At 51.5% G+C, this 25,273-nt stretch overlaps 9 protein-coding genes across 9 annotated transcripts; 4 read left to right on the top strand and 5 right to left on the bottom strand.

Moving 5' to 3' along the window:
• Positions 1-194: 194 nt before the first annotated feature.
• On the bottom strand, positions 195-880 carry N7532_011998 (putative ubiquitin conjugating enzyme (UbcK); the record flags this gene model as incomplete). The annotated part of the gene is made up of 3 exons (XM_056624489.1): positions 195-297; positions 351-683; positions 774-880. The coding sequence occupies 3 exons, from the start codon at positions 878-880 to the stop codon at positions 195-197; spliced, it is 543 nt and encodes a 180-aa protein (XP_056469477.1).
• Positions 881-1,811: 931 nt separating this feature from the next.
• Positions 1,812-3,478, top strand: N7532_011997 (uncharacterized protein; the record flags this gene model as incomplete). Its single annotated transcript, XM_056624488.1, has 2 exons — positions 1,812-1,897; positions 1,954-3,478. 2 exons carry the CDS (start codon positions 1,812-1,814, stop codon positions 3,476-3,478), a joined length of 1,611 nt encoding a protein of 536 aa, XP_056469476.1.
• Positions 3,479-4,038: 560 nt separating this feature from the next.
• On the top strand, positions 4,039-6,128 carry N7532_011996 (uncharacterized protein; the record flags this gene model as incomplete). Its single annotated transcript, XM_056624487.1, has 2 exons — positions 4,039-4,081; positions 4,171-6,128. The coding sequence occupies 2 exons, from the start codon at positions 4,039-4,041 to the stop codon at positions 6,126-6,128; spliced, it is 2,001 nt and encodes a 666-aa protein (XP_056469475.1).
• Positions 6,129-6,984: 856 nt separating this feature from the next.
• On the top strand, positions 6,985-7,909 carry N7532_011995 (3,4-dihydroxy-2-butanone-4-phosphate synthase RIB3; the record flags this gene model as incomplete). The annotated part of the gene is made up of 3 exons (XM_056624486.1): positions 6,985-7,048; positions 7,153-7,270; positions 7,384-7,909. The coding sequence occupies 3 exons, from the start codon at positions 6,985-6,987 to the stop codon at positions 7,907-7,909; spliced, it is 708 nt and encodes a 235-aa protein (XP_056469474.1).
• Positions 7,910-8,289: 380 nt separating this feature from the next.
• On the bottom strand, positions 8,290-9,168 carry N7532_011994 (transcription factor TFIIE subunit TFA2; the record flags this gene model as incomplete). Its single annotated transcript, XM_056624485.1, has 1 exon — positions 8,290-9,168. One exon carries the CDS (start codon positions 9,166-9,168, stop codon positions 8,290-8,292), a length of 879 nt encoding a protein of 292 aa, XP_056469473.1.
• Positions 9,169-9,801: 633 nt separating this feature from the next.
• N7532_011993 (putative filament-forming protein (Tpr/p270)) lies at positions 9,802-15,904 on the top strand (the record flags this gene model as incomplete). Its single annotated transcript, XM_056624484.1, has 2 exons — positions 9,802-10,093; positions 10,149-15,904. 2 exons carry the CDS (start codon positions 9,802-9,804, stop codon positions 15,902-15,904), a joined length of 6,048 nt encoding a protein of 2,015 aa, XP_056469472.1.
• Positions 15,905-17,743: 1,839 nt separating this feature from the next.
• N7532_011992 (transferase hexapeptide domain protein) lies at positions 17,744-18,445 on the bottom strand (the record flags this gene model as incomplete). The annotated part of the gene is made up of 1 exon (XM_056624483.1): positions 17,744-18,445. The coding sequence occupies one exon, from the start codon at positions 18,443-18,445 to the stop codon at positions 17,744-17,746; it is 702 nt and encodes a 233-aa protein (XP_056469471.1).
• Positions 18,446-18,784: 339 nt separating this feature from the next.
• On the bottom strand, positions 18,785-19,487 carry N7532_011991 (Mg-dependent acid phosphatase; the record flags this gene model as incomplete). Its single annotated transcript, XM_056624482.1, has 2 exons — positions 18,785-19,238; positions 19,294-19,487. 2 exons carry the CDS (start codon positions 19,485-19,487, stop codon positions 18,785-18,787), a joined length of 648 nt encoding a protein of 215 aa, XP_056469470.1.
• A 448-nt stretch (positions 19,488-19,935) lies between these two features.
• Positions 19,936-24,972, bottom strand: N7532_011990 (uncharacterized protein; the record flags this gene model as incomplete). Its single annotated transcript, XM_056624481.1, has 9 exons — positions 19,936-20,926; positions 20,984-21,443; positions 21,496-21,593; positions 21,644-21,795; positions 21,848-22,423; positions 22,475-23,163; positions 23,212-23,393; positions 23,462-24,677; positions 24,744-24,972. The coding sequence occupies 9 exons, from the start codon at positions 24,970-24,972 to the stop codon at positions 19,936-19,938; spliced, it is 4,593 nt and encodes a 1,530-aa protein (XP_056469469.1).
• Positions 24,973-25,273: the final 301 nt, after the last annotated feature.

The raw sequence follows: 25,273 nt of genomic DNA, 5'->3' as shown, positions 1-25,273 counted from the left end.
ATGCGTGCAATAAGGATACTAAAAATGATACATGAACCCCCATAAAAATAAAAAGACCATAACTCCAAGCCCGCGATGCCAGGCCACTATGCATCCGTATCACCCATTTCGGCTGAGAAACCACAGCAAGGAAAGAAACACCTGGTGGTTCGACCGACGCCAGTGCGCAAAGAAAGAAACTTCAGAACAACAATTTACTCATCGTCGAGGTCACGGTGTCGGGCAAGAACGTGGCGCTTGAACTCTTCCTGGTTACTGTCCCAGAGCTCAGCAGCTTGGGCGTTGAGCGGACTCGCGCTGTGAATGTAGTTAGTGAGAATTTCCCATGATCGATCGTGGATTTCCCCTACTTGTTGGGCTCGCCCAGAAGAGACTGCAGGCTCAAAAGGACGCTCTGGACATTGTACACCGCACTCCACTTATCCTTCAGAATATCCAAGCAGATACGACCGGAGAAATCGACATTGGGATGGTAGATGGGAGTCTTGAAAAGAACGGTGGGCGGAGAGTATGGGTAGTTGTTGGGGAAGGCGAAGGAGAGCTTCAAGTTCAGGCCTTCATAGGGAGTCTCGGTCGGGCCGGTGATGGTGGCTGTCCACGAGAGAAGGTTGCCATCTGCATCGGGGAACGCAGAGATACCAGGCGAAGGAGAGAGCATGAGCTGCATCAGCTCAGCCTGGAGTCTGTTGAACGGAGTATGAGGGTTAGTCATGCTTTTTGCTGAGAGGGTCGAACCCCCGGACATGAGCCAATGTTGGAGGTTAAACACATACCGCTTGGTGACGCTCTGCGTCTCCGGTCGTTGGCCAGAGGGGTTCAGCTTGGTAGCTTCGAGCTCGTCGGGAGCGGAGTTCTGGGTGTCCTCCATGGTGTAGTCCATCGCGGAGAAGGTCAGACGAAATTGGGCAGAATAAGGACGAGATCTCGAAGTCTGCAGATTCCTCGTGGCTGGAATGTGAGCACGAGGGTTGCTGTCTGGAATGACGACGGAACCGACCGGACCCACACGACCAAAAGCAACGCTGAGCGAAGATCGAACGAAATGGGAAGCTTGGGATGAGAATATTGTACTAAAGTTGTGGGACGAAAGATGTTGAGCGCAGGGAAACAAAGAAGACGGGACCGAAAAGACGAAAGAGATGGAAGCAGGACAGGCGCTAACCCGGACTCTCTGTTTACCCCGGCAACCGCTGGCGGTACGAGGGGGCAAATGCGTCACCACCGGCGCTGTTGGCCACGCCAACTCTGCGAATGAGTTCGAGTATGCGTGAGTTATCCCGGCAGAATAAGAAACCTTTACAGTTAGCTGTATGCGACACAAAATATCCGAAAGTAATGAAAAAGAGACGAGGCCAGCTGCAGCCACGCACAGGCCGGGAGTTCGCGACTATTAGTGCGATCAAGAGGATCGATCACCTGCGGGCGGGACTGCAATAAGGCATCCAGCCGACAATTTGTTGTGAGAATATTGTACTAGTTCCACAATTTAGTTGATAGAGACGTTCACTGCATATTGGCGAATGAAGCTGTCCCATATATCACCCATGTAATCAGTCTTGAACTCCTCATATCGATCGTACGCTTTCCGCAGCACTGGTAGTCGCGTCAACACACTACCAAAACAGGTTAAAGTGGCCCGCGTCGAGTTTCGCGTCGACCAGCAAGTCGCCCGTCGACCCTTGCGCATCGCATCTCCTCGCCCTCTCCTCGCCTCGCATCCCACACTCGTTTCACCGCAATGTGTATCGTCTAGTCGGTCTCTCCATTCCTTTCTTTCTACTTCGACATTCTCCATCCACCCAGAACTCACGATGCAGCATTCGCAACTGGCCCCGCTTCCGAGCGACGTGCCGTTCCGCATTGTTTCCAAAACAATCGGACAGGGAGCATATGCTTGGTGAGCATTCAGAACACAATACTAGCACAAAACGTGAGCTAATTCCATTCTCACAGTATCAAAAAGGCCTGTCCTTTGGACTCCGACAACCCCATCTTCGCCGTCAAATATATTCACAAGGACTATGCTGCGCGTCATGGCAAGATCAGTGCGCGCCAGCTGCAGATGGAAGTGACGGTACATCGTCACGTCACAGGCCACAATAACATCATTAGCTTTTACCAGACCGGCGAGGATGACATCTGGCGATGGATCGCGATGGAGCTGGCCGAGGGTGGTGATCTCTTCGACAAGATCGAGGCGGACGAAGGTGTCGGGGAAGATATCGCGCACGTCTATTTCTCGCAATTGGTCGGCGCTGTGAGCTTCATGCACTCCAAGGGTGTGGGCCATCGTGATATCAAACCGGAGAATATGCTTCTGACGGCCGACGGAAACTTGAAGATCGCGGACTTCGGTCTAGCGGCACTTTTCGAGTACAAGGGCGCCCGGAAGCTGTCAACGACCTTCTGCGGTAGCCCGCCATATATTGCCCCCGAGGTGATTACCTCTAGTAACCGGGGCTCGAACCATCCCAAGGGGACCGGTTATCATCCTGACTTGGTCGATATCTGGTCCTGTGGTATTGTCCTTTTCGTCCTCCTGGCGGGTAATACGCCCTGGGATAGCCCGACAGACGATAGTTACGAATTTCACGAATATCTCGCGACAAATGCACGAACCACTGATGAGCTTTGGCAGAAGCTGCCCCTAGCCACTATATCGCTACTACGGGGCATGTTGACGGTGGATCCCAAGGCGCGCTTCTCGCTGGAAGATGTGCGAAGACACCCTTGGTACACGCGATCGAATAAATATTTGTCCACTGATGGCAAGCTACGAGACCCAATCAACCTTGCGACCTCTATGTTTGAGTCGCTACATATCGATTTCAGTCAAGATCCGCTCTCCCAGAAGCGCAAGGGTGCCAGCCGGAGCTTTGACGCAATGGACATGGACATGGATGACAATAGTGATGCGGCAGCAGCCATGTCTTCTACACAGCCTGAAATGGCGGGCGGTGGTATGGTAATGGATTGGGATACCCCCGATCTTGCCTCCGAGTTCTCTTCAACCCAGCCCGCCGGCAAGCATTTTGCCTCTCAGGATATGGCGATGAGCCATCTCGAGGATGAACCCTCGATGTCGCAGTTCTCCCAACAGCCGTCCGTTCCTGTGAGCCGCACACAAAACGCCCAGAAGTTCCAGGATATTCTTCCATCCCGCTCGATGACCCGCTTCTTCTCTTCCTGGGAGTTGAAACTTTTGGTTCCCTTGATTTGCGAGGCCCTGCACCGATTGGGGGTTCCAGTGCCGTCTGTTCCCGCAGTCAGGACCGGTGATACGTCTGCGATGATCCGTCTAATTGCCAAAGATGGTAGAGGGTGTCCACTCCAAGGGAAAGTCCTTCTCGAGTGTGTCGCGGAGGGTGTCTTTGAAGTCGAGCTCGTCAAATCCAAGGGAGATCCCTTGGAATGGCGCCGATTCTTCAAAAAGGTGGTCGTTCTTTGCAAAGACGCTGTATTCAAGCCTGAGGAATAGATTCGCCTCAATTTCCGTATTTGCTTATTTTGGTTTTTCTTTTTCTACATGCCTGGCGAACTCTTGGGAGTCCGATGTCTCATGCTCGATCTATGACTTACGAACTCGGGGGCCGTCCGGTTTGAGAGCAGCAATTGCTGTAGAATATTCGAGCCTATCTCGCTGCTTACAATGTGAATACACATATACCATTCTGTGGTCAGCGCGCTCGAATGGAACTTTCAGAAACTTGGGGCGATTCTGGGGTTGGTCGTCCTTTGACATGGTGGAACTCAGTCCGTTTCAAATACTCATGCACCCCTAGACAATCTCACATCCGAATATGAGCCTCCTGCAACTGCGTTCGCACGTCGGTCTTCACTTATCTCGAAACCAACAATAATTTGCCCTTCCGCTTGATATGCAGTTGTAAGCTCCTATAAGCCACGTGACAACCGGTGCAGATCCCCCGCGAGAGTCGTCCTCTCTCTTCCCAATCGAAATATGACAGGCTGCGCTCCTTTGGACCCCATCCCCGCTCCTCCTTCATCTGCCCCCGATGCTGCAGTCTCACAGGCCTCATGGACAAGCTACCGGTAGAGATCCTCACCAAAATCATCGACCGTAAGCGCCGCCAGTCCCCCCGCGGAATCTTCCCCGCGCCACCCTGCAAAAATCCGCCCAAACGCTGATCAGTTTACTCCGGGAAACAGTCCTCACCCCGCGTGAGAAGGTGCAGCTGCAATCGGTCTCCAAGAAATTCTTCGATCTCGGCCGCGACAACAATTTGTGGAAACTTCACTGCTATGAGCAATCTTGGGCGGCCTTGCAAGCTTCCCGTCCGGCGGGCCGGATGTCGGAGAGCCTCCTCTCCCATTCGACGGCGTCGCTGAGTACATTAGGGCAGGACTCTTTGAGAGACCTTATCCGCCCTCCGGCTCCGCAGCCGGAGGATGGTGGTTCTGGGGAGCCACGAAGGCTGTCACTGAGTGAAAGAGCCAGAGCGGCTGCGGAGTGGGACTCTTCGACGGAGGGGGAGCATGTGGATTGGTACTCGGAATATATTGCTCGTCATGGGCCGATGTCACTATCATGGGCACAGCAACCATTTCAAAAAGGCGAAGGGAAAAAACACCAGCCATGTGAGGTGAAGGGTATGGGTCTGTTGAAAGACTGGAGCTCTGCAAGGGAAAATAAGATTGTGGCACCTCTTGATGATGGCAGTATCTGTATCTGGGATTTGAACCACTCCCATAACGCCAACTCGCAATCGACTAAGGGTGGGATTCTTGGGATGAGCGAGCCCGGGGTTCTCATGGCAAATCTTTCGAGCCGCCGGGAGCATTCGCCGTCGAAATCTTCACTAGAATTCATCAACCTCGGCGAGGGGGTCAGCATTGACTCCTTCCGGCGAAGAGCCTACCTTGCCATCGGAAATGTCTTGAACGAGGTTGATCTAGAAACTCTGAAAGTGGTATCGCAGCAACGTTATCCTTGGTCGATCTTTGCACTGTCACAAGAGACCGACTATTCGGTACCACTCACACTAGCTACAACGCTTAGCTTGCAAATTCATGACTCCAGACTATCTGCGACAGAAGAGGAGGAAGCTATCAGTCTTCGATGCGAGAAGAACTCGACGCCTTTGGTCCCAGAGCTGGACATTTTCGCCCATTCAGACTCTCCGCAACTCCAACTTCAGCCTAATGGTCTTCCACCTCGTCGAATTCGCAGCCCGGGCCCTGGGAACGAACATTACGCACCACTCTTCCAGCCCGGCCCTCTTTCCATCCTTCATCCCCCGGCACCACATTTCAATACCATCCTGCTCGCGGGCCGTTTCCCGAGTATTCTGTGCTATGATCGCCGCTATTTCCCTCGCTTGCAAAGCACAGTCCATTCTGGCGGTCGATTATGTGGACTTGCTTCTGTACCCGAGCCTCGATTCCCAGTCTTCACCGACTCGACCTATCTGGAGTCCCATGGTGTTGTGGCCTGTGGCGAGTACAATGGCCGCGGGTCGTTGGAACTCTATAGCCTCAAATCTTCCTCCGCAAACCGCGAAGGCAATCCTTCGAATAGAACATCACAGTTGACACCAGAATATAAGAATCGGCAAAGCGCTGCCAGCTCCAAGCTTCTGTCCGTCGCATCTCATGGCAATCGTGTCGTATATTCAGATTCCGAGGGAAACATCAAGTGGGTCGAGCGAAATGGCCGGGCAGAGGTTCGACGTTGGAACATCAATTCATCTCAGCCCCAGTTCCTATTTCCTCGACGCGGCGGTGCGTTCTCGGCAGGGCAGCCGTTCGAGCATCCACAGCCTCGTGGTCTTTGGCCTAGTTCCAATCCTGAGAACGGCAGCAGTGAAGTGGCGCGGAAGATCCTACCCACGGGTGGGAACCTTACCGGTGACGAACTTCTTGTCTGGACTGGTGAGCGCATTGGTCGACTCAAATTCTCCATTCCTGAAGAGTCTGTCGGAGATATGGAGGATGGCGAGGATGAATGGTTCATGCATGCAGAAGTGGATGAGACGACACGTGAAGAAATGAGACATAAACATCGAGATGTGTGGGAGAAGGAGCGGCGTTATGAAGAAACTATGCGACGAGCACTTGAGAGGCAGGCGGATGAGGTGCGGTGGATGGGTACTGATGGTATGAGTTGATTGCTCTCTGCGATTCAGCTATGTTATTTGGCATTCTGCCTAGCATCTGCTCTCCTACAGTGGTTTCTCAGCAACTAGACTTTTGGCGTTTTTTAAATTCCTTCATCATATTCTTAGCGCAGCTATTATTTGATTTGTACTGGCTTGATCTGTCTGGAGGTTCAGGGATAAGCCCAGCGATAATTTTGCATTTAAACTTTTCAAAACTACTAGTTACTAGAGACTGTAATTCAGTTATTCGGTATCTAGGTAGGCTATACCGATAGATAATACCCTAGGGTCTTTGATGTGTGCGTTGAGCAGGTGCATAATATTCAAAACTATATTCATTCCTTGTCGCAAAGCAGAGGACGCGAGGCGGCAAATCAATCCGCAAGCGTATGCAGTGTGGTAACGACCGGCGCCGCCGCGTGCGTGCTTGGCATTTGTAAACACCCTGATGGAGAGAATTTTTGTAACAGTACTCCAATCTTCTCTCCAACAAACTGCTATTATCTCCGTGATTACCATGTGTAGGTATGCGGTCCGAGTCGTCCTACTCTCTGCGCTGTCACGCGTTGTGGTAGCTGCCGATCGCCGAGCATCTTCCGAGGCACCGGCATTCGCGGCTCACCGCCGGCTCCCCGCGCCGAGCATCACGAGCATTTCTAATGCACCTGTCAGCGATTACGGACCCCGGCTAGACACAATTCTGGAATAATCCAAAACTTTGCCTCCTGGCGTGATCTCGCACGGAAATCATCTCGAAATTATTCAGGGCTGTCGCTTGCAAATTCACTTTATTTTACTCTGAGAGCATTGCATTGCACAGTGAGGGGCAAAAATACTGCGCCTTATCACCCACATCCTATCCAAAATGCCCGCCACCACAGACCCTGCGCTCCAGTTCGACACGATTGAGGATACAATCGCTGCATTCAGTGAGTGTGACCTTCTACTTGACTCCGAAATCTCGTTTCCCAGTTGATTCAGCTGTCCACGGGATTTCTATCAGCGCATTCGGCTAATGGGTGACTCACCAAAGAGAATGGCGAATTCATCATTGTACTCGACGACCAAGACCGTGAGAACGAGGGAGATCTTATAATTGCGGCCGAATCGATCACAGCCGCCCAGATGGCCTTTCTTGTCCGCTATACCAGGTGAGAACGCCACCCAGCATCGTTCGGCGCGAATACATCATTGCCATGAGCGCAACTCCGGTCTGCGCAGTGCCAATTGTCTTAAGGCAATTTCAAGCTAATACAATTGGTAGCGGATTGATATGCGCCCCTATTACCCCGGATCTAGCCAAGCGCCTCGCCCTTCCCCAGATGGTTACCGAGAACGCCGACCCAAAGGGCACTGCTTATACCATTACAATCGACTCCAGCGACGACTCCGTAACAACCGGAATCTCGGCGCAAGACCGCGCCCTTACATGCCGAACCCTTGCCTCTCCAGATGCCCAAATTGACTCTTTTCGCCGTCCTGGTCACATCATTCCGCTACAGGCGCGGCCTGGTGGCGTGCGCGAACGAAAGGGTCACACCGAGGCCGCGGTGGACTTCTGTCGGTTAGCTGGAAAGGCACCGGCAGGTGTCATCGCGGAGTTGGTGGACGATGGTGAGGTTATTGAAGGCGTGGCCGAGATCGGGGGAAATAACGGCATGATGCGCCGGGATGGTTGCTTGCGCTTTGGAAAGCGATGGGGAATCAAGGTGTGCACCATTGAAGATATGGTGGGTTATCTGAACAGGACGGAGGGCTCTGCGAAGTCGGTCTCAAATGGCTGCCGTTAGAGTAATGGATTTTGGATTCGGTGTATTTACCTTTCGGTTCTTTTGAGCTGTACATCACGTTACCCTTCTATTTGAAGATACCTTTGTAGATGAATGGAACACAACTTCCTTGACTTGGACTCAGCGGGCTGTGTACAGGAAGCAAGCATCAACATAGTAGTTGGATAACAGTGTAAAAAGTCAAATGGCTTGTCATTGATTGTGTGGGTATCTATCACTTTCTGTGATCGTAATGTAGAGCTGAAAAATGGACGGCGAAGATCAAGTACGCAAATATCCCAGGGCCACGAAAGATCGACGATAGGTATGAAGAAAAGGATAAGAATGATAAATCCGAACGCCCCCGCAATGCAGAATCTCGAAAGAAAACCGGATGTCGATCACCGCTTCAGATGCGAGTAGTCCCGGAGGATGCCCATCATGTGAGTGTTGGTTGTCTTGCCGCTGCGGCGTGCCTTCTTGACCTTTTTTGGTTCCATCTTAGGGCGCGGTTTGATGACCTTGTTCTTGTTGGTGGGGGTAATACCGGCCTTCTCCAACGCTTCCTTCACGGCCTGGGGGTCCGGGATTTTGATTTTCTCCCAGATGTGCTTGAATTCATCGTCGAAGTGCTCAATAAGCGAAGGATCGTTGGCCCAGACCATCTTAGCATGGTCGTCTTTCTTGTTACGGGTCACAAGCAGCTTCCCTTCTTTCTCCAGCTGGTTGATTGCATCTTCGACATTAGGCCAGCCCTCACGAAGTTCCCGCACGCTCATACCAGCGGCCGTGGTTTGGGACTGAAGTTTCTGCAGTAGCTGCTCGGGGTTGCGAACGTTGTGCGGAGGACGGAAACTGAAGGTGCCTTCGCCGTTGGCGCCACTCGGATCATAGTCGACCTTCTCATGCGCTTGCAGGATACTTCGGAGCGCTTGGACATAGCCTTGATCATGAGCCCGGTGTTGAAGAGACAGGTACGAGATGATGTCGGCGAACTTCAGCGGAACACCCTTGGTCTTCATGTGTTCGATGGCGAAAAGGACCTGGGTCATAATGTCCTTGCCGGTACCCGTATTGGCCGGCTGGGAATAGACAATGTCGGCATCGTGTCGTTTCTTCTTGGGTTCGCTGGTCGGCTGAGGAGTGGGTGCCGAGGAGGGAACCTGCGAGCTGCTGCCGGATGGAGGGTTGGCTGCTACACGCCTCTGCTGAGGCAGGCGGTTCGCCGACTCCTTGACACTCGCATTGAAATTCTTGAGTTGGTTTTGAAGGTACGACATGATTGCAGCGATCCAAAGTTTGGGTTCGAGGGACAAGAAGAAAGACTCGTCGGGGCTAGGTGCTTGGTTTCTCGCAGGCGAGCTGGGTAAGCTCCGAGATTTAGTCGAACGTAATCATAGATGTTCGTTATCACTGTGTTGTCTGAATGCCACGGTAGTTGGCACGCTCAAGAGAGAGTGTGTGAATCTCCAAGTGGCGGAGTCAAAGAAATGAATGAAAGAACCCGAACATAGCTGGATAGCAGGCTCCAAGTGATGATCGGTTTGGCACGTGACGGGGCCCACCGAACCCAACCCAAAGCGCGACATCTCCAAGCTCGCCCTTGTCCTCACATCATCACCGACCCTTCAATTTCTCCCTCCCCATTGTCGCTCCTTCTCAGTACCGCGACAACACACTCTTTTAACCCGTATCGCCATGGCATAGAGCCTCTCGACAGCGCTGTGTGTACGTTCTCGAGAGCAGTTCACACTGCGCGTCTTGAGCCAGGAAGCTCAAGCTTGCGCCTTTTACCATACAATTCACTCAAATCTGATTGCCGCGACCGAGCTGATAAATCTTGTGTCTCGCAAATACCGTACCCTGAACCTTGACTGCTGGCGCCGCCAACGTTTCGCGAGAAATCATTCAACATGGCGGACGCGGCGGTCGAAGTTCCTTACCTATCGGCCCACTACTCAATTCCCGAGGCTACTCTCACTTCCCTGACACAAACTCCGACCGTCGAACTGGTCAACGAGCTCCTGCAGTCGCTCACAAAGAAAGCGAACGAGTACGATGGACTCAAGGCGGACAAGCTTCACCTCGAGGTGGAGCTTGACAATACCAAACACAGCAGAGACTCGAAGATCAAGGTCCTGAAGGCTGCAGTAGAGAAAGGTCACGCTGAAGTGGAAGACCTGAGGAAAAAATTACACGAATCCGGTGTGTCATCGGTGTAATACCCCATGTGTTTGAACTCGATCTAATTTCCTTACAGAAAACACCCGATCTGCCCTCGAAACAGAGATTTCCACGCTCAAATCGTCTACTACGTCGAACGAATCCGACACAGCTTCTTTGAAGTCGCGCATCTCCACATTGGAGGCCGAGAAACGGGAGAGTCTGGCCTTGCTGGAATCTAAATCCGCTGCCCATGACAAGCTCGCAGAGGAGCTCTCGACCCTTCACAAGAAAACAATCGAGCTGCGTCGCGAACTCTCCGTCGCAGAGCAGAACCAGCAAAAGGCCGAATCGGCTTCAGCAAGCGCACGCTTCCGGGAGCAAAGTCTGCAACAGGAGCTGGACCTCACGAAAAAGAACAACGAATGGTACGAAACGGAATTGAAGACAAAAAGCGCAGAGCACTTGAAATTCCGCAAGGAAAAGAGTGCCCGCATATCTGAGCTGCAGCGTGATAACGAAGAAGCGAACTCGACTATCGATTCTTTGCGACGCAGTGAGAATTCTCTCAAGACACGTCTGAACGAGACTGAGCAGCGATACGAGGAGTCGTTGGCCAGTATCAGTCAACTTAAGGAGGAAGCAATCCAAGCGTCTGAGTCCTTCCGCGTTGAACTCACTGCTACTCAGCGATTGGCTGAAGTTCAAGGCACTGCCGCCAAAACGGCAAAGGAGCGCGTAGAAGAATGCAAGCTCGAGTTGCAGAAGGCCAAGGACAGCGCAGCAGAGGAGATCTCGCGTCTCCGTGTTGAGAATGAGACTGAACACACGGATAAACAGGCTGCGGAGCGCCGCATTGCCGAACTGGAAGCAACTATCTCGCAATTGGAGTCTCAAGACCGGAATCGTTCTATGAGCCCTGCCCACTCCCTCAATGGAGCAGGTCCAAGCACACCGATGAGATCTGGCACTCCTGGCGGTGCATTTACCCCGCGAGCCTCTCGTACCAAGGGTGGTCTTACTCTTACTCAAATGTACACCGAGTACGACAAGATGCGAACGCAGCTCGCCTCTGAGCAGAGAAATTCCCAAGAACTTCGTGTCGCCGTTGACGAGATGGTGCAGGAGCTTGAATCAATCAAGCCCGAATTGGACGAAGCTCAGACTGATCGCAACCGTCTGGAAACCGCTGTCATTGAAATGTCTGATTTGCTGGAGACTGCTGGCAAGGAGCGTGACAATGCCATGAAGGAAGCGAGAAAGTGGCAGGGCCAAATCGAGGGTCTTGCTCGCGAAGGCGACATCCTGCGTCAACAACTTCGAGATCTGAGTGCCGAGGTCAAAGTTCTGGTGCTGGAGGTTGCAGTCGCCAAGCAAAGCGAGGACTATGACCGCGAGGAACTGGAGAAGATCGCACGGCAGGAGGTCGAGGAAGCATCTGCAGAGCTCAATCCGACTGGTCGTTTTATCAGTCAGAACTTGACGACATTCAAAAACCTCCATGAGCTTCAGGAGCAGAATCTTACCCTTCGTCGTATGTTGCGTGAACTCGGTGACAAGATGGAAGGCGAAGAAGCCCGTGCCAAGGATGCCGTGCGCCAGAAAGAAGTTGAGGAATTGAAGGAACTGCGAATCCGTGTGCAGACCTACCAGGATGAGATTGCGAATCTACTGGCTCAATCCAAGAGCTACGCCAAGGAACGCGATACTTTCCGCAGTATGCTCACTCATCGCCACCAAGCTGCTGGTGACACATCAATTTTCTCGCAGTCCGTCCCGCTTGGAGCCGCCCCCTTGGGTGCTACCGGAAACCAGATCAAGGATTCCCCAGACTATGCCGATTTGCTCCGAAAGCTGCAAGCCCATTTTGACAGCTATCGTGAAGAAACTTCCACCGACCACACGGCTCTCCGTCAGCAAGTCAATGAGCTCTCTCGCAAGAATAGCGAGCTTCTCAGCGAAATTAGCCGGTCCAGCAGCCAACTTGCGGCCGCTACTTCGCGCGGTGAACTTCTTCAAAGTAATTTCAATATGCTGAAGAGTGAAAATGGCGAGCTCCAAAAGCGCTATTCCTCCATCCTCGAAAACGCAAACCGACAAGACCTTCGCACACAACAGGCGGCTGAAGATCTCGTCGAAGCGAAGGGTCTCATTGAAAGCCTTCAGCGTGAGAATGCAAACCTCAAGGCCGAGAGAGACCTACTGAAGACTGTGGAGAAGCGCCTTTACGAAGACCTGGAGAATCTGCGCAATGAACGCAGCAGACTTGATACCCTGAACGGCAATATGCAAAGCATGTTGAATGAACGCGAGCATACCGACTCGGAAAACCGTCGCCGACTTGAGTCAACTGTCGAGGGTCTCGAATCTGAGCTGCAGTCTACTAAGCGCAAGTTGAATGAGGAGACGGAGAACTCACGACGGGCCACACTACGCCGGGACTACGAGCAAGAACAGAGCCAAAAGCGTATCGATGATTTGATGACTAGTCTCAGCTCTGTTCGTGAAGAGTTGGTTGCTATAAAGACAACTAAAGATCACCTTCAGTCTCGTGTGGATGAGCTCACTGTCGAACTAAAGAGCGCCGAGGAGCGTCTCCAGGTCTTGCAATCACGCCCAAGTGTTTCCGCCGCGCCCACTGAGGCTCCTGTTGCTACACAAGATACGACTGACGGCAGCGGCCTGACACGCGAGCAAGAACTATCGATTGAAGTTTCCGAGCTCAAGCGTGACCTTGATTTGGCCAAGAACGAACTCGCTCATTCCAAGGAACGCGTCGAAGAGTACCAAGCAATTAGTCAGTCGACGGAAGAACGCATGGAATCGGAAGCCGAAACCCACGCTCAATATCGCGAAGAGACCGATCGTCTTCTTGAAGAGCGCAGCAAGAAGATTCAGGACCTCGAGACCAGAATCGAGGAGATCTCAACGGAAATGTCTACCAATGCTTCTGAGTTGACTAAACTTCGTGAGGAGCAAAACGAAGCCGCGCGGCATCTCGAGGAGCAGAAGGCAAACCTGGAGTCGGAAATCACCCGACTGAAGGATGACAATGAGCGTCACCTTGAGGCCGCTAGATATCACCAGGAGGACATCAAGGCCCAAGCCGAGATTGCCCAAACTGCCCAGCAGAATTATGAGAACGAGCTCGTCAAGCATGCCGACGCTGCCAGGAACCTACAGGCTGTTCGGGCCGAAGCCAATCAAGTGAAACTTGAGATGGTCGAAGTTCGCACTCAAGCAGAAACCCTCAAAAAGGACCTGGCCCAGAAGGAGGAGAGCTGGGCCGAACAGAAGGCCAGGTACGATACTGAGCTTTTGGAATTGCAAAAACGCCGGGAGGAGGTTCTCCATCAAAATTCCTTGCTGCACGAGCAGGTTCAAGGCGTTACTGCCCAAATTTCCGCTCTTCAGCGTGACAAGGCGAACTTCTCTGAAAACGACGAAGAAGGGGAAGAGATGGCACCGAATCTGGAACGTCAACAACAACTCATTAGCTGGCTGCGCAAGGAGAAGGAAATCCTGGACCTTCAGCTGCAATGCTCGAACTCAGAGAAGGATAGGCTGCAACGGCAATTCGACTACACGCAAACCCAACTCGACGAAACACGCCTCAAGCTCGAACAGCAACGTCGTGCTGCTGCAGATAGCGACCAAAATACTCTCAACCACAACAAGCTCATGGAAACCCTTAATGAGTTGAATCTTTTCCGCGAGAGCAGTGTTACCCTTCGCAATCAAGTCAAGCAAACCGAGACGGCCCTTGCTGAGAAGTCAGCTCGCGTGGATGAGCTTGTTCAGCAAATGGAACCTATGCAGACCAAGATTCACGAGCTTGAGAACCTTGTTGAGTCTAAGGACGGAGAGATGCAGCTGCTGCAAGCCGATCGTGATCATTACCAGAAGCGCATCCAAAACATCCTACAAAAATACGACCGAGTCGACCCTCAAGAGATGGAGTCTCTGCAAGAAAAGCTCGCCACTCTCGAGAAAGAACGTGACGAAGCCATCACTGCTCGCGAAGAGCTTGCATCTGCGCGTGATGCCCTCACGGCTGAAATCGAACAAAACAAAACTGCCGCCGAGGCTCGCGTACAGGAACTGAGAACCAAGCTGACGGAACAATTTAAGGGCCGATCTAAGGAGCTATCAGGTCGCATCAACAGCAAACAGGCAGAACTCACTGCAGCACTGCAGGAGAAGGAGGTGCTGCAGGACGAGCTCAATACCACCAAGGCCGAGCTCGAGACATTGAAGACGAAGATGTCAGAGACCCCCGCAGCTGCTGTTGATTCCACTCCAGCTTCAACTCCCGTCCCTAATGCTGCCGCCCCCGTCCCGGCCGAGGCGGCTCCAGTCAATCCAACCCCTGCCTCTCAATTCCCTACAGCCACCACTCAGGTCGTTTCCGGTGGCGACGAGCAGAAGATCAAGGAGCTGGAGGCTAAAATCCAGCGCCTGGAGGCTGCTCTTGCCGAGAAGGACGGTCATTTGGCTACTAAGGATGCTGAGCTGGAAGCGAAGCTCAAGGAGCGTTCTGATAAGCTCAAGGAGATGTACAACACCAAGTTGAACGAATTCAAGGCAGCGCAGCGCAAGGAAGCGGAAAGCATGTCTACTGGAGAACAATCCGCTCCGGCTACCCCTGCCCCAACTGCTGAACAGCCGCCATCTACGCCTTCAAAGACATCGGTGCTTCCTGAGCTAACCGACGCTCAAGCCCGTGAACTTCTTTCTAAAAACGAAACTCTGCGCACGATCATGCGAAACAACATTCGCAACCATGTCGACCGAGCGAAGCAGGCCCAAGCAGCCTCTGGTTCCAACGATGCAGCCCTGTCGGAAGCCCAACAAAAGCATATCGAAGAGCTGGAAGCCCTCAGGAAGACACTTGAGGAGGAAATGGACGACAAGGTCAAGTCTGCCGTTGAACTTTCGGATAAGAAATCACTTGCCCGTATCAGCATGCTTGATGGTCAAAAGCGGACTGCCCAGACCAGACTGGACGTTGTGAAAAAGGCCGCCGAAGACACGCCACAGAAGCCTGTCATTGAAGTATGGGAAGTAGCTAAGATTGCTCGGCCTCCACCTGTAGCTTCTCAAGCTCCAAAGCCGGCGGCTGTCGCGTCGCCTGCCCAACCTGCCTCTCCGGCACCTCCTGCGGCACAGTCCGTTCAACCAGCCGCGGCTGCTTCTATCAATACTACTCCTGCGGTACCCTCGCCTACGCCTGCTACCGAACCGACTCCATCGCCTGCAATTGGAGCAGAATCAACCCCTGCCGAAACCCAGCAAGCCGAAGGATCTGCAGAGCAGACCCCTGCCGTCCCTGTCAACCCCTTTGGACAACAAGCCCAGCAGCCTCAACAGAGCCAGCAGCAGGCCCCTTCCTTGCCGATTAAACCTCCTGCACACACCCCACCAGGCATGCTGAGAGCTCTACAGTCAAACCTCCCCATTGCCCGTGGTGGTGGTGGTAGTCGTGGGGGTCGAGGCGGGGCCCAGCAGCCCCATCTCGGTCACGCTCAACAGCAACCGGCCGATCAGCAGCAACAGGCTCTGGGCCAGTCACAAGGCAATCGTGGTTCTGGTCTCCCTCGGGGCCGTGGTGGACGCGGAGGTCAAGGCCGAGGTGGTAATCAGCAAAACCAGCATGCCACTGTTCAAAACCAGGCGCCTAGCCCAACGGCGGCTCGTGGGGGCATGAATCCCGGGGCTCGTCAGTTCGTCCCGCATGGCAACAAGCGCACTCGTGATGAGGCATCCGATACTCCCACTGATGCGAACACTAGTGGGAAGCGTATTCGAGGTGGCGGCGGTGGTGGACAGGCTCGTGGTGGCGCAACTGCCTGAGGTTTTTACTTATCCCCAATGTATCTTTAACATTTCTATTCTTATCTCTGCTTGCGATGCGCGAAAGGGAATCTACGTCTAAGATATGATATCCTTACGGTTGAAGTCGCGAACACCACAGTATTCTCATTTGTTTTGTGTATTTAGTTCATGTACGATGGAGTTCTGGATTCCAGAGGTTGAATTTCATTCTCTATCTTGATATTCAGATGACTTTTCAATCCGCGGTTCATGGACGTCATGTAGTATTTATTATGTGAACAAAGTGAGGTAACACTGCCCGCCTCGGGAAGCGATTGCCTCTCGAGAGCCCAAGCTGAGTGCACAGAAGAATGATAGGATATAAAGGACGGTTTCTTATTAATACACTACTCCATGACACGCTGCCTGACCAGGTCAACTTGGGGCCGAAACGTGAGATATAGATTAGTGGTACCAGTCGGTTCGGCTCAGTGGGCCATTCTCCCGTCACCCAGTTCGTCCTGGAACTATTCAGTTCTACAGGAATGTGTCAATTAGTGATGATGGTCAATTAACTTGTAACTAGTTACATGGCTCGCCGCTGAATCATCAGGGAAACCTAACTAAATCATGTTCAAGGCACCCGCGGCCCTGGTGGATCGAGTTGAGCATAGTCAAAGGTATGATGCGGCTAGTGCTCGAGTTATTTTTGTGGCACGAAGAAATAAGCTTTTTGATTAGCAACCATGACTTAAGATGCTGGAAATTCATTGATTCCACCTAGCCATCCCGAGTCCACATTCGATGCACTTGATGAACGGGTCGTTCCGAGCAATTTCGATAGGATGATCTGTCACGACTCCAACACACATCTTCGTATTTTAAGTGCATTCCAGAGGTTCAATTGCGGCAAATTGAATGACATTCGCGTTCTTCTTTCCATCAATTTTCTATTTCAGATACCCCAACTCACTGCGATCTCTATACGCCAATTAAGTCTTCCTGTCGTTCAACTTTTGAAACACTTCACGAGCGATCCCCGTTTCATGTCTCACACCAAACCTCGCCAATCGTTATTGGAGGAGGGCATTGACAAGCGAGAGCGCAATACGGCCGCCTGTCCCGCTACAGAGGTAGAAGACGGGACCGTGAAGACTCTTTAAGACACCATTAAAGAGAAAGATCACCAATAGTTTGGCTCAGTTAGAGATGCAGAACAAGTCCCTCCAGGACCTCTTGGCCGAGAAGATCCTTTCGGGGAAATCCACGGATGGGGATTCAACAAGTGACCTATCCGCATCGAAATACGGATTTTCGCCGAGAGTGACGAAAGTGTCGGTGGGAAACGTTCAACTAACACGACTTAAAATGATTTTCAAACGAAATGATCCCAACCCAGATCGTGCAATACTTCAGCCAAAGAGCGTTGTCGTTCTTAGCACAGTATCTTTCATCTCCTGATCCTCTACTGTAAACCGAATGTCGGAACCGTCTGGATCAGGAATGGATCCAACTACGGTGGAAGATGTGGGTAGGTCCATCGATGAAACAACATGACAAGTCAATCGCAGATTTCGCCGTGTCTTCTGAAGGCCAGGCCTTTTATATAATGTTACATCACTCAAGAGATTTATCCCTGGGATATTCCATTTAGATCCGCCATCCCAAGCATGACGGCTAGTGATTTAAACCGTAGTATGTCAAAATTTTGTACTTCGCTGCCTCAGTTGGGTATCATCTATCTAACGAAACAAAGACAAACATAAGAAACATGCGCAGTCGACAAACTCGTGGGCTGCTGCTGTACATCTCGACGCGTAAACCACAACCAAAAATTAGAATCAATATCTCATCCTCGATGCTTCAAATCATGCTAACCTATTTTTTCTTCGGCCCCGAAGGAACAAGCATCCGACCAAGGATTTCTCTCTCCTTCTGCAAGACCATCAGCCTCGCATCTTCAATTACCTTCCCTGCAGGCGCAGGTTCAGGCGCCGTGGCCTGCGCAACTTGCGCTGCAACTAACACAGCAGAACCTGGCATCTTTGCTTCGCGCGTTCGTCGTCTCCGCTGTCCGATACCTGATCCCCAAACGACCGTCCATTCGGACACCCTGCCGCGCTCTGGGATCTCGCACCCGGAACAGATCTTTGTGTGTGAGCCGATGTCCGCGTGTTGATTTATTGTAACAAGAGCCTCGACGGTGGTGGAGGAGTGTATGTGTACACCGGGCTTGATGGTGGATTGTGGGCCGATAGTAACGAAATAGGAGAGGCGGGTGTGTGTATTGGTGGATGTTGATGGAGAGGAAGGTGATGAAGGAGTCGCGCCAATAACAGTCTTTTCGCTGATGATGCAGCCCTCGCCGATCGTTATGGGTCCCTCGTAAGCGTAGAATCGAGCGCGTGGGTGGATGATTGTGTTGGCGCCAATCGTGACAGGGTGTGTCCCCTGGAAGACAACTTGGTCGGCGATGGTAGCTGAGGGATCGGCTTTGACGGGGGCTTTAGGAGGGCCGGTAGGCGTAGAGGATCCGGAGGCGGAGCGATGTGTAGCTGAAGGTGGTTTGAGGGTCGCCATTGCGCGTGCCGGTGGAAATTGGGGAGGCGCGGCCTGTGGAGGGAAGTCGGTTTGGCGAGCTGGAGAGATGGAAAGTTGGAGATGGGCCGGCGATTGCGGAGTTTGGCGGCGCAGGGGCCACTTCAACTTATTCTGCCCAGCAACAATCATCAACGATTGCCCGGCATATGAAGGTACTATCTGTTCTGAACGACAGTAAACACCTGGGAGTGAATTCAAGTCTGGAATGGCAAAGAGTTGATTGGTGGTCGTCTTCATCCCACCGGGTATCGAGTATCTAAATTTAACTATTGGGAATCTATAAACATAGAATATGCATCATCATACAAGTCGTCCACGTCAATTGGGCAGTGTCTCTTCGGTATTCTTCTTGATGCCATTTCGCTTTCTCCATGCCCAAACTCCACGGTCCACCACGTCTAGCTTCATTCCATCGCGAACCAAACAGAATGTAACACCCAGCTCGGTCTCGACATTCCGGTTCCGCGCCTCATCATCGAAGAAAAGCATATCTTCGTATGCGATTTTACTCGCTCCCTGAATCTGCGCAAAATGTTGGGTCTTGTTCGCAGGGAAAATCTGCAGATAGTCGAAGTATTCCAGCGCGCGACTAGTTTTCGTGTTGGCGGCCGGTTTGTCCGAGAACGAGGGGATAACATGGAGGGCCTTCAGAAAGTCGCGCGCCAGATCTGGGTCGTGGGTTCGAGACGCGACGGCCAGAGGGATAGCGCGGCTCTTGCAGGCCTGGATGATCGAAGAGACCGCGGGGTAGAAAGCGAAAGATTCACCCCACCTGATACCGATATTAGAATGAAAAGGCCAAATTGCGAGGCCGACCGTAGACTCACTTGTCCACGACGCGCGAATTGTTGTCGCGCGCCTTGACAGGCCCGCTGACATGTGTGTCAACCCAAAAGGGCCATAGGGTGTAGTCCAGGTCGAATGCGATCAATTTGGGAAGGGGGAGGCCGTCGGTGAAAGTTGCGGGGGCCACGGAGGCATCCTCGAGAGGCTGGGTGTTTTGACGCTTGGCTCGGAGCATAGCGTATATAAGACTGAGTGATCTTAAAATAGAGAGGACCAGTAGAGCCCTTACAGAGATCGGCTCAAAAGTTGTTGGGATGAGAGGAATTATGCGTGAGCCTCGAACTCCACCGCGGGGAAACCATTCTCCACTGCACGTGCCCTCGATCTATATGACCCAGCAGACGAAAGCAGCAGGAGAGGCGATATGGAATACCAAAGACATAGTATAGAAATTAATATTTGGGAGAGCTTGGTTCCTTTCGTACATTCAAAGTGCCTAAGGAAGCCTAGAAGGCATATCCTGCAAAGGCATATCCTGCAAAAATAGTCCATACGCTTATAGAATAAAAGTTATCAAAACTAACCCGCCAAGCGGTCCTCCAATCATGTCGTTAGTGACTGCAGGGTGCCCACGGGTGCCATCAAGGACTTCCATAGTAAATAAGCAGCCGATATGGCGAGTTTCAGTGAAAGTTAATAATATCCTTGTACTCCTCGTACAGCATTCGATCGATATCCTCGTATCCGACGGCACCATCATCAGCGTCCGATGCCGCATCGTCTTCTTGATCCATTGACAGAAAAGGTGCAGATGGCACAGCAAGTATCTCATGGAGCGTACTCATGAGTGGATACTGGTTGAGCTGCGAAGGATTGCTCTCAACGAGGGCTAAGTCCGGGACTCTTTCCTTTCCCTTTGGCGATCGTGCTGTATTTGTGGGAGATGTCGCTAGAAGAACAGTTGTGGCTGTACTCTTGACTTTTTCTGTTGAACTAAAGATATTTTCCGCCGAGCCACACACAGAGCTGTCCGATAGCACAATGATCTCACGTCGTGCCGGCGTCTCCAGACAATTCGAATCTTGTTGGGAGTCTACCATCGTCGGGGATTCAGCTTGAAGAGCAGCGTCTGTCTTTTTTGACTGGTCTAGAATGATGTCTTCATCCATTGACAGTATAGAAGGGTCAATATAACTGCTGTTGTCATCTTTTTGTAGTTCACTCTCCGCTGTGGGGGGAGGGGGTCGAACAAAACTTGAGTATGCATTGTCGAAAAGAGCCGACGGTGATGGTAGATCATTGAAGCCATCATCATCACCATAATCGCGGGAAAGGCTTCTTGAAAGACTCTTTCTCTTCTCCTCTTGTGTTTGAGACATGGCACTCTTGCCACTGTGCTTGTAGCCAATTTGGATCTGGGTCGATCTCCTTTTCTTTCTCTGCGGAGCAGAGGACAGGCTTGAGTCCGATCGTTGGCTTGTTTTTCTTTTCGCGGCTTTCTTAGACCGGGTGGGAATCTTTTTCTTGCTATTTTCATCAGACGACTTAGGTTTAGTGATGCTTGCCGACAAAGTCAATTGGCTGAGACCACTGGCTTTGAGATTGGTGGCGGTCTTGCATTTGCTGGGTTTCGGAGGCTTCTCGAGCCCATCTCGGCAGCAGAGGTGCTTGCAACTAAAATCGTCAGCGTTTGAATAAAATCTCTTTCGGTATTTCAAAGTGTAAAAATACCTTTTTTTATCCTTGCATCTGTGATTGCAAGCCCAGTTTCCATTGGAGAGTCGAATGGGCACGTAGTTGTCATCCGGATCTTGGTGACCCGTATCTGCTGTGTGCTCATTGTTCTTGCTCTGAGAGTGATCTGCACTATATCGAGGTGGGCTGGGAGTGCTATCGATTGAGAACCAATCAAGGTCATCAAGTGGAAAGATGGTCGATGATTCCTTTTGCGCCGATTTATTCAGAGCTTGGCCTGCCACCAGGAAGTCGTCGAGCTCTAGATCGTCGCCATCAAATGTGTCCTTCGGGTGATGAGATTTGGGAATTTGATGGACATGCCTCTCAGTGCTTAAATCAATTTTGTCGACAATCTGAAGTCTTGGCCCACGGGTATCTGATAATGTACTTTGCTGCAGTGGGAAAAGATGCGGTGGAATATCTGGCTTGATTCTTGCTTGTCTCGCCGTTCCAGCTAAAATCGGTCAGCACCATATTGGAATGTTCGCTTGAGTGATTGAACTTACCAATATCGTCGCACATCACATGGCAAACGATGGACTGTCCCGAATCATGCAAGTCCGCCACAAGACTAGCCTCCAAACCCTCTTGGAGTTTACTTGCACTGCAGCCTGTAAGTGGCTGAATCTTCGCAGACATGGGTTTATAACTCACTTTACTCGCCGGAAGTCAACGAGGCGCCCATCGGATGCCTCACTCAGGCAACAAACATAAATGGGTCGTCGCTGGAAGTAGGTCGGGATTTTGTCATTCATGAAGGCGACCTCAAGTTTGAACCGTACTTTGACATTTTCAGCTTCCGTTTCCTATGAGTTCTTTTAGCCAAGCGTCGGATATAAGATGAAGCGGCTTTCGTACCTTTCCAATCATCTTCACGGCGACCCTCAGCTTGGGAAATTCCCTCACACGCGCCAGCAACTTGGTCCCGAATGGTGGATTCTTGCTTAGGGCCATCTCGATCTTATGGGGCTCCGTAGATTCAAGATCCTCAAGATTCATGATTCCAGCGGCAGCTAGCTTCCTGACGGCGACAACTCCGATTTGCTCTATTTGCTTCATCTGAAGTGGGGAGTGATCCCAGACCTTGGCACCGAAACTTCGCGCAAGTTCAAGCGCATTCAAAACGGAAATTGCGTCCTCACGCGCAATGTGACAGTCGATAACACATCGAATAAGTCGATTGACGTGAGAGAATACCACAGATTTGTCTTGTTGGAACGAGAATTTGTGCTTCTGAAATTGATCACCATTGGGAAAATCGATTGCGCCGAGTTCTGCTTGGAGAAGTAGCGAAATCTTGTGGGATGGAAGGGCGACGTCAACTTTGATCGGATACCGAATACCAGGGTCTTTGTTTATCTCTCGATATAGAGACTTCTCACCTGCCTTGAGACGAATCTCACGAAATTCTTCTCCTTGGACAATGACGTCCAACTGGGTCGGTCAGATCCTGAATATCTCAAGATGTGTCAGAGGGCGACTCACAATTTGAGAGATTGTCGCATGAGATTCCAATGAGAGGAGAGTTCTCATAGTCTCAAAGCGAATGTAATACCGAGCCATGGCATCCCCAAACTGGGTCGAGCAGAGCCTTTCCCTTTCAACAAGTCCGCACTCTTGAAGAAGGCTGATATCTCTCTCGCAGATCTGACGGAGAAGCTTATCCTCATCTTCCTGGCTCGCACCTTCCTTCAGCTTGTAGTAGGTCGGGTTTCGACGAAGGCGTACGAAAAGAAATGTCCCTGCGAGCCATCTTGTTGCCGATTCGAGATCTGTCACATTACCCAGGCCAATCTCCGCGTTGAGATGATCGATTAGGTTAAGATGCAAACAACTCTCGAGACTTTCAGAGCCTGAGACCAGTTTCTCATAGTGGCTCACACGCTCTTTCCTGGTCAAGATGATGGCCGTTGCACTGTTATCAAATTGAGGTCGGCCTGCGCGACCAAGCATCTGCATCATTTCGAGGTCGGAATACTCTTTGCAGCCACCTTCCTGCCAGCTGACGGTGTTCTTTATAACCACGAGGTGACAAGGCAGGTTGACGCCCACGGCGAGTGTCGAGGTACAGCAGATAACATTGATGTGACCGTCCAGAAAGCCTTTTTCGACGGCATGTCTATCTGCATGGCTGAGGCCAGCATGATGAAATGCTACTCCTGCGCATACCGTTCCTGTAACTTGTCAGGCTCCATAATATTGTGTTATACCATAGTTCGTACCTCTAAGATCTTCATTGTGAATCACAATGTGTTTGGTGGGTCCTTCCCAATGTCTCGCGGGAGGGTTTGTCACAGTCCATAGTCGAGCAAGCTCTTTGGCTGTTGCGACCGAGGAGTTTCGAGTACAGCAAAACACCATGATGGGCTTCTGGCACGAATGTGCTTCGATCACTCCAGGTAGCCTAGACCACGCGAATTGTCAATGTTGTGAACAGCGTCAAATTTGGTCCATTAGGACTGGATCACTCACTTTCCGCCGCAAAGCTTGTCGAACGCAAAATCGTTCCCGTTCGAGTGATACCCATACACAAACTTCTGCAGTTTGACAGGGCGGAAGTCTTCGCCAAAATGCTCTCGGTGAGCAGGAACATACTGGGTTGTAGCATCCTTGCCGAGCCAGGTCGCAATGTCCTCGGAATTGGGAACGGTTGCACTCAATGCAATGAAGCGAACATTCGATCCGATATTCTTCATCCGCGATACAACAGCTTCAAGAGTAGCTCCTCGGGACTCTTTCAAGATATGAACTTCATCGATGAGAAACAACTTGACCAGTTGCATCAACCGCATGTGATCTTTCCATTTGCGCGTCATACTGTCCCACTTCTCAGGTGTTGTGATGATTATCTGACTGTTTTGAACGCCACGCAGCTGCGACTGGTCCGTATCACCAGTCAATTCGGCACATTTGAGATTCAGAGCCGAGAACTTGGAGTTCCAATCACGGAACCGCTCTGCGCAGAGCGACTTGGTTGGGGCCTGGTACACAACCTTGAATCGCTCGTCTTTCAGAACGTTAAGGAGCCTGCAGATAGCTAGCTCCATGACTACAGTCTTGCCACTTCCTGTTGGTGCCGAGAGTACAAGATTGTTGTTGGTCTTGAACACTGTGTCAAAACACTTGGACTGGATAGCGTTGAACATGGGAAATGGGAAAAGAGAGCGATGTTGCTCGGTCAGTTCAGTCACCGGGACCAGAACGATACCCCTCACCGACAACGGGATGTTGGCGAAAGGAGACCTCCCTTGGCCGACATTACCACTTGTATCTTGTTCATTGTTCGGACGAGACGAGGACGTCTGTTGTGAGGGGAGCTGGTTTGCGTCGTGTCTGAGTCCGTCATGTCGAGACTCTAAGGAGCGCCGACCTGTCCAAAAAGCTTCCTTCCGTTGATGTATCAAAGCCAGTGGGCTCGAGGGAGGGTCACGAAGAATTTCGGGCTGGCTGGATGCAATTTCGTGGAGAGAGATGATGTTGGAGCTTGCTGTATAATTTCCATCAGCCATGATCGACAAGCGGTACCACCAGGAATCTAACATTCGATACTCACGAGTGAAAAAGCGTGATGTCTGCGATAGAGCATTTTGCGTCCCATTATTCGCAGTGCCATACGCATGGCTAGGCGTGGTCGCTGTAGCACGGGCGTCTACTGCTTTGGAGTTCTCTGATGCAAGCAGCTCGAGATCTAGGTAGGATCAGTAGATTAGCTTTTACCTGATCAGTACCTCCGTGTTTCGTTGACACAGCTTACCAAAGGCATCCAATTCGGACTCATCGTTGTCAGAGAACAGAGCAGCGCTTGTTGAAACCGGGGAACTGCGAGTCTGAGAGCGAGGCTGTTGTGACCCTTCGATAAGCCTCTGGTCAATGACACCGATCCTGCTACTCTGAGAGGAGCCAGCGGGACCAGAGCCAGTTCTTTGACGCCTCTTTGGCGAGATCTGGAATAATTTGGACTGAGAAAGCTGATTCCGTCGCATGACTGGTAAGGAGATTGGAAAGGACAGGAACGGGCAAGTGGTGTCTACCTGAAAGATACTTTGAGATCGTGTTGAGAGGTGGTGAGGAACGCACGTGGACCAAGGTCACGAGTATTCCAACTTGGGATGCAATAATGTACACCAGTAAATCATTTGAACAAACTATCGCAGCTCACAGTTATATGCATACATGACCGGAAATCCTCGGTTTCTTGGGCAATATCAAACACGCTCGCAAACAGACCTGTCCTCAGGAGGGCAGGATGTTGAAAGGGAAATCTCGTATATGTAATGACCACGG

The sequence above is a fragment of the Penicillium argentinense genome (genome assembly GCF_028826775.1).
Source record: "Penicillium argentinense strain IBT 30761 chromosome Unknown utg000011l_segment0_segment0, whole genome shotgun sequence".
In the NCBI taxonomy this organism is placed as follows: domain Eukaryota; kingdom Fungi; phylum Ascomycota; class Eurotiomycetes; order Eurotiales; family Aspergillaceae; genus Penicillium; species Penicillium argentinense.
Note: the sequence above shows the minus strand (reverse complement) of the source record. Positions and strands in the feature narration are given on the sequence as shown.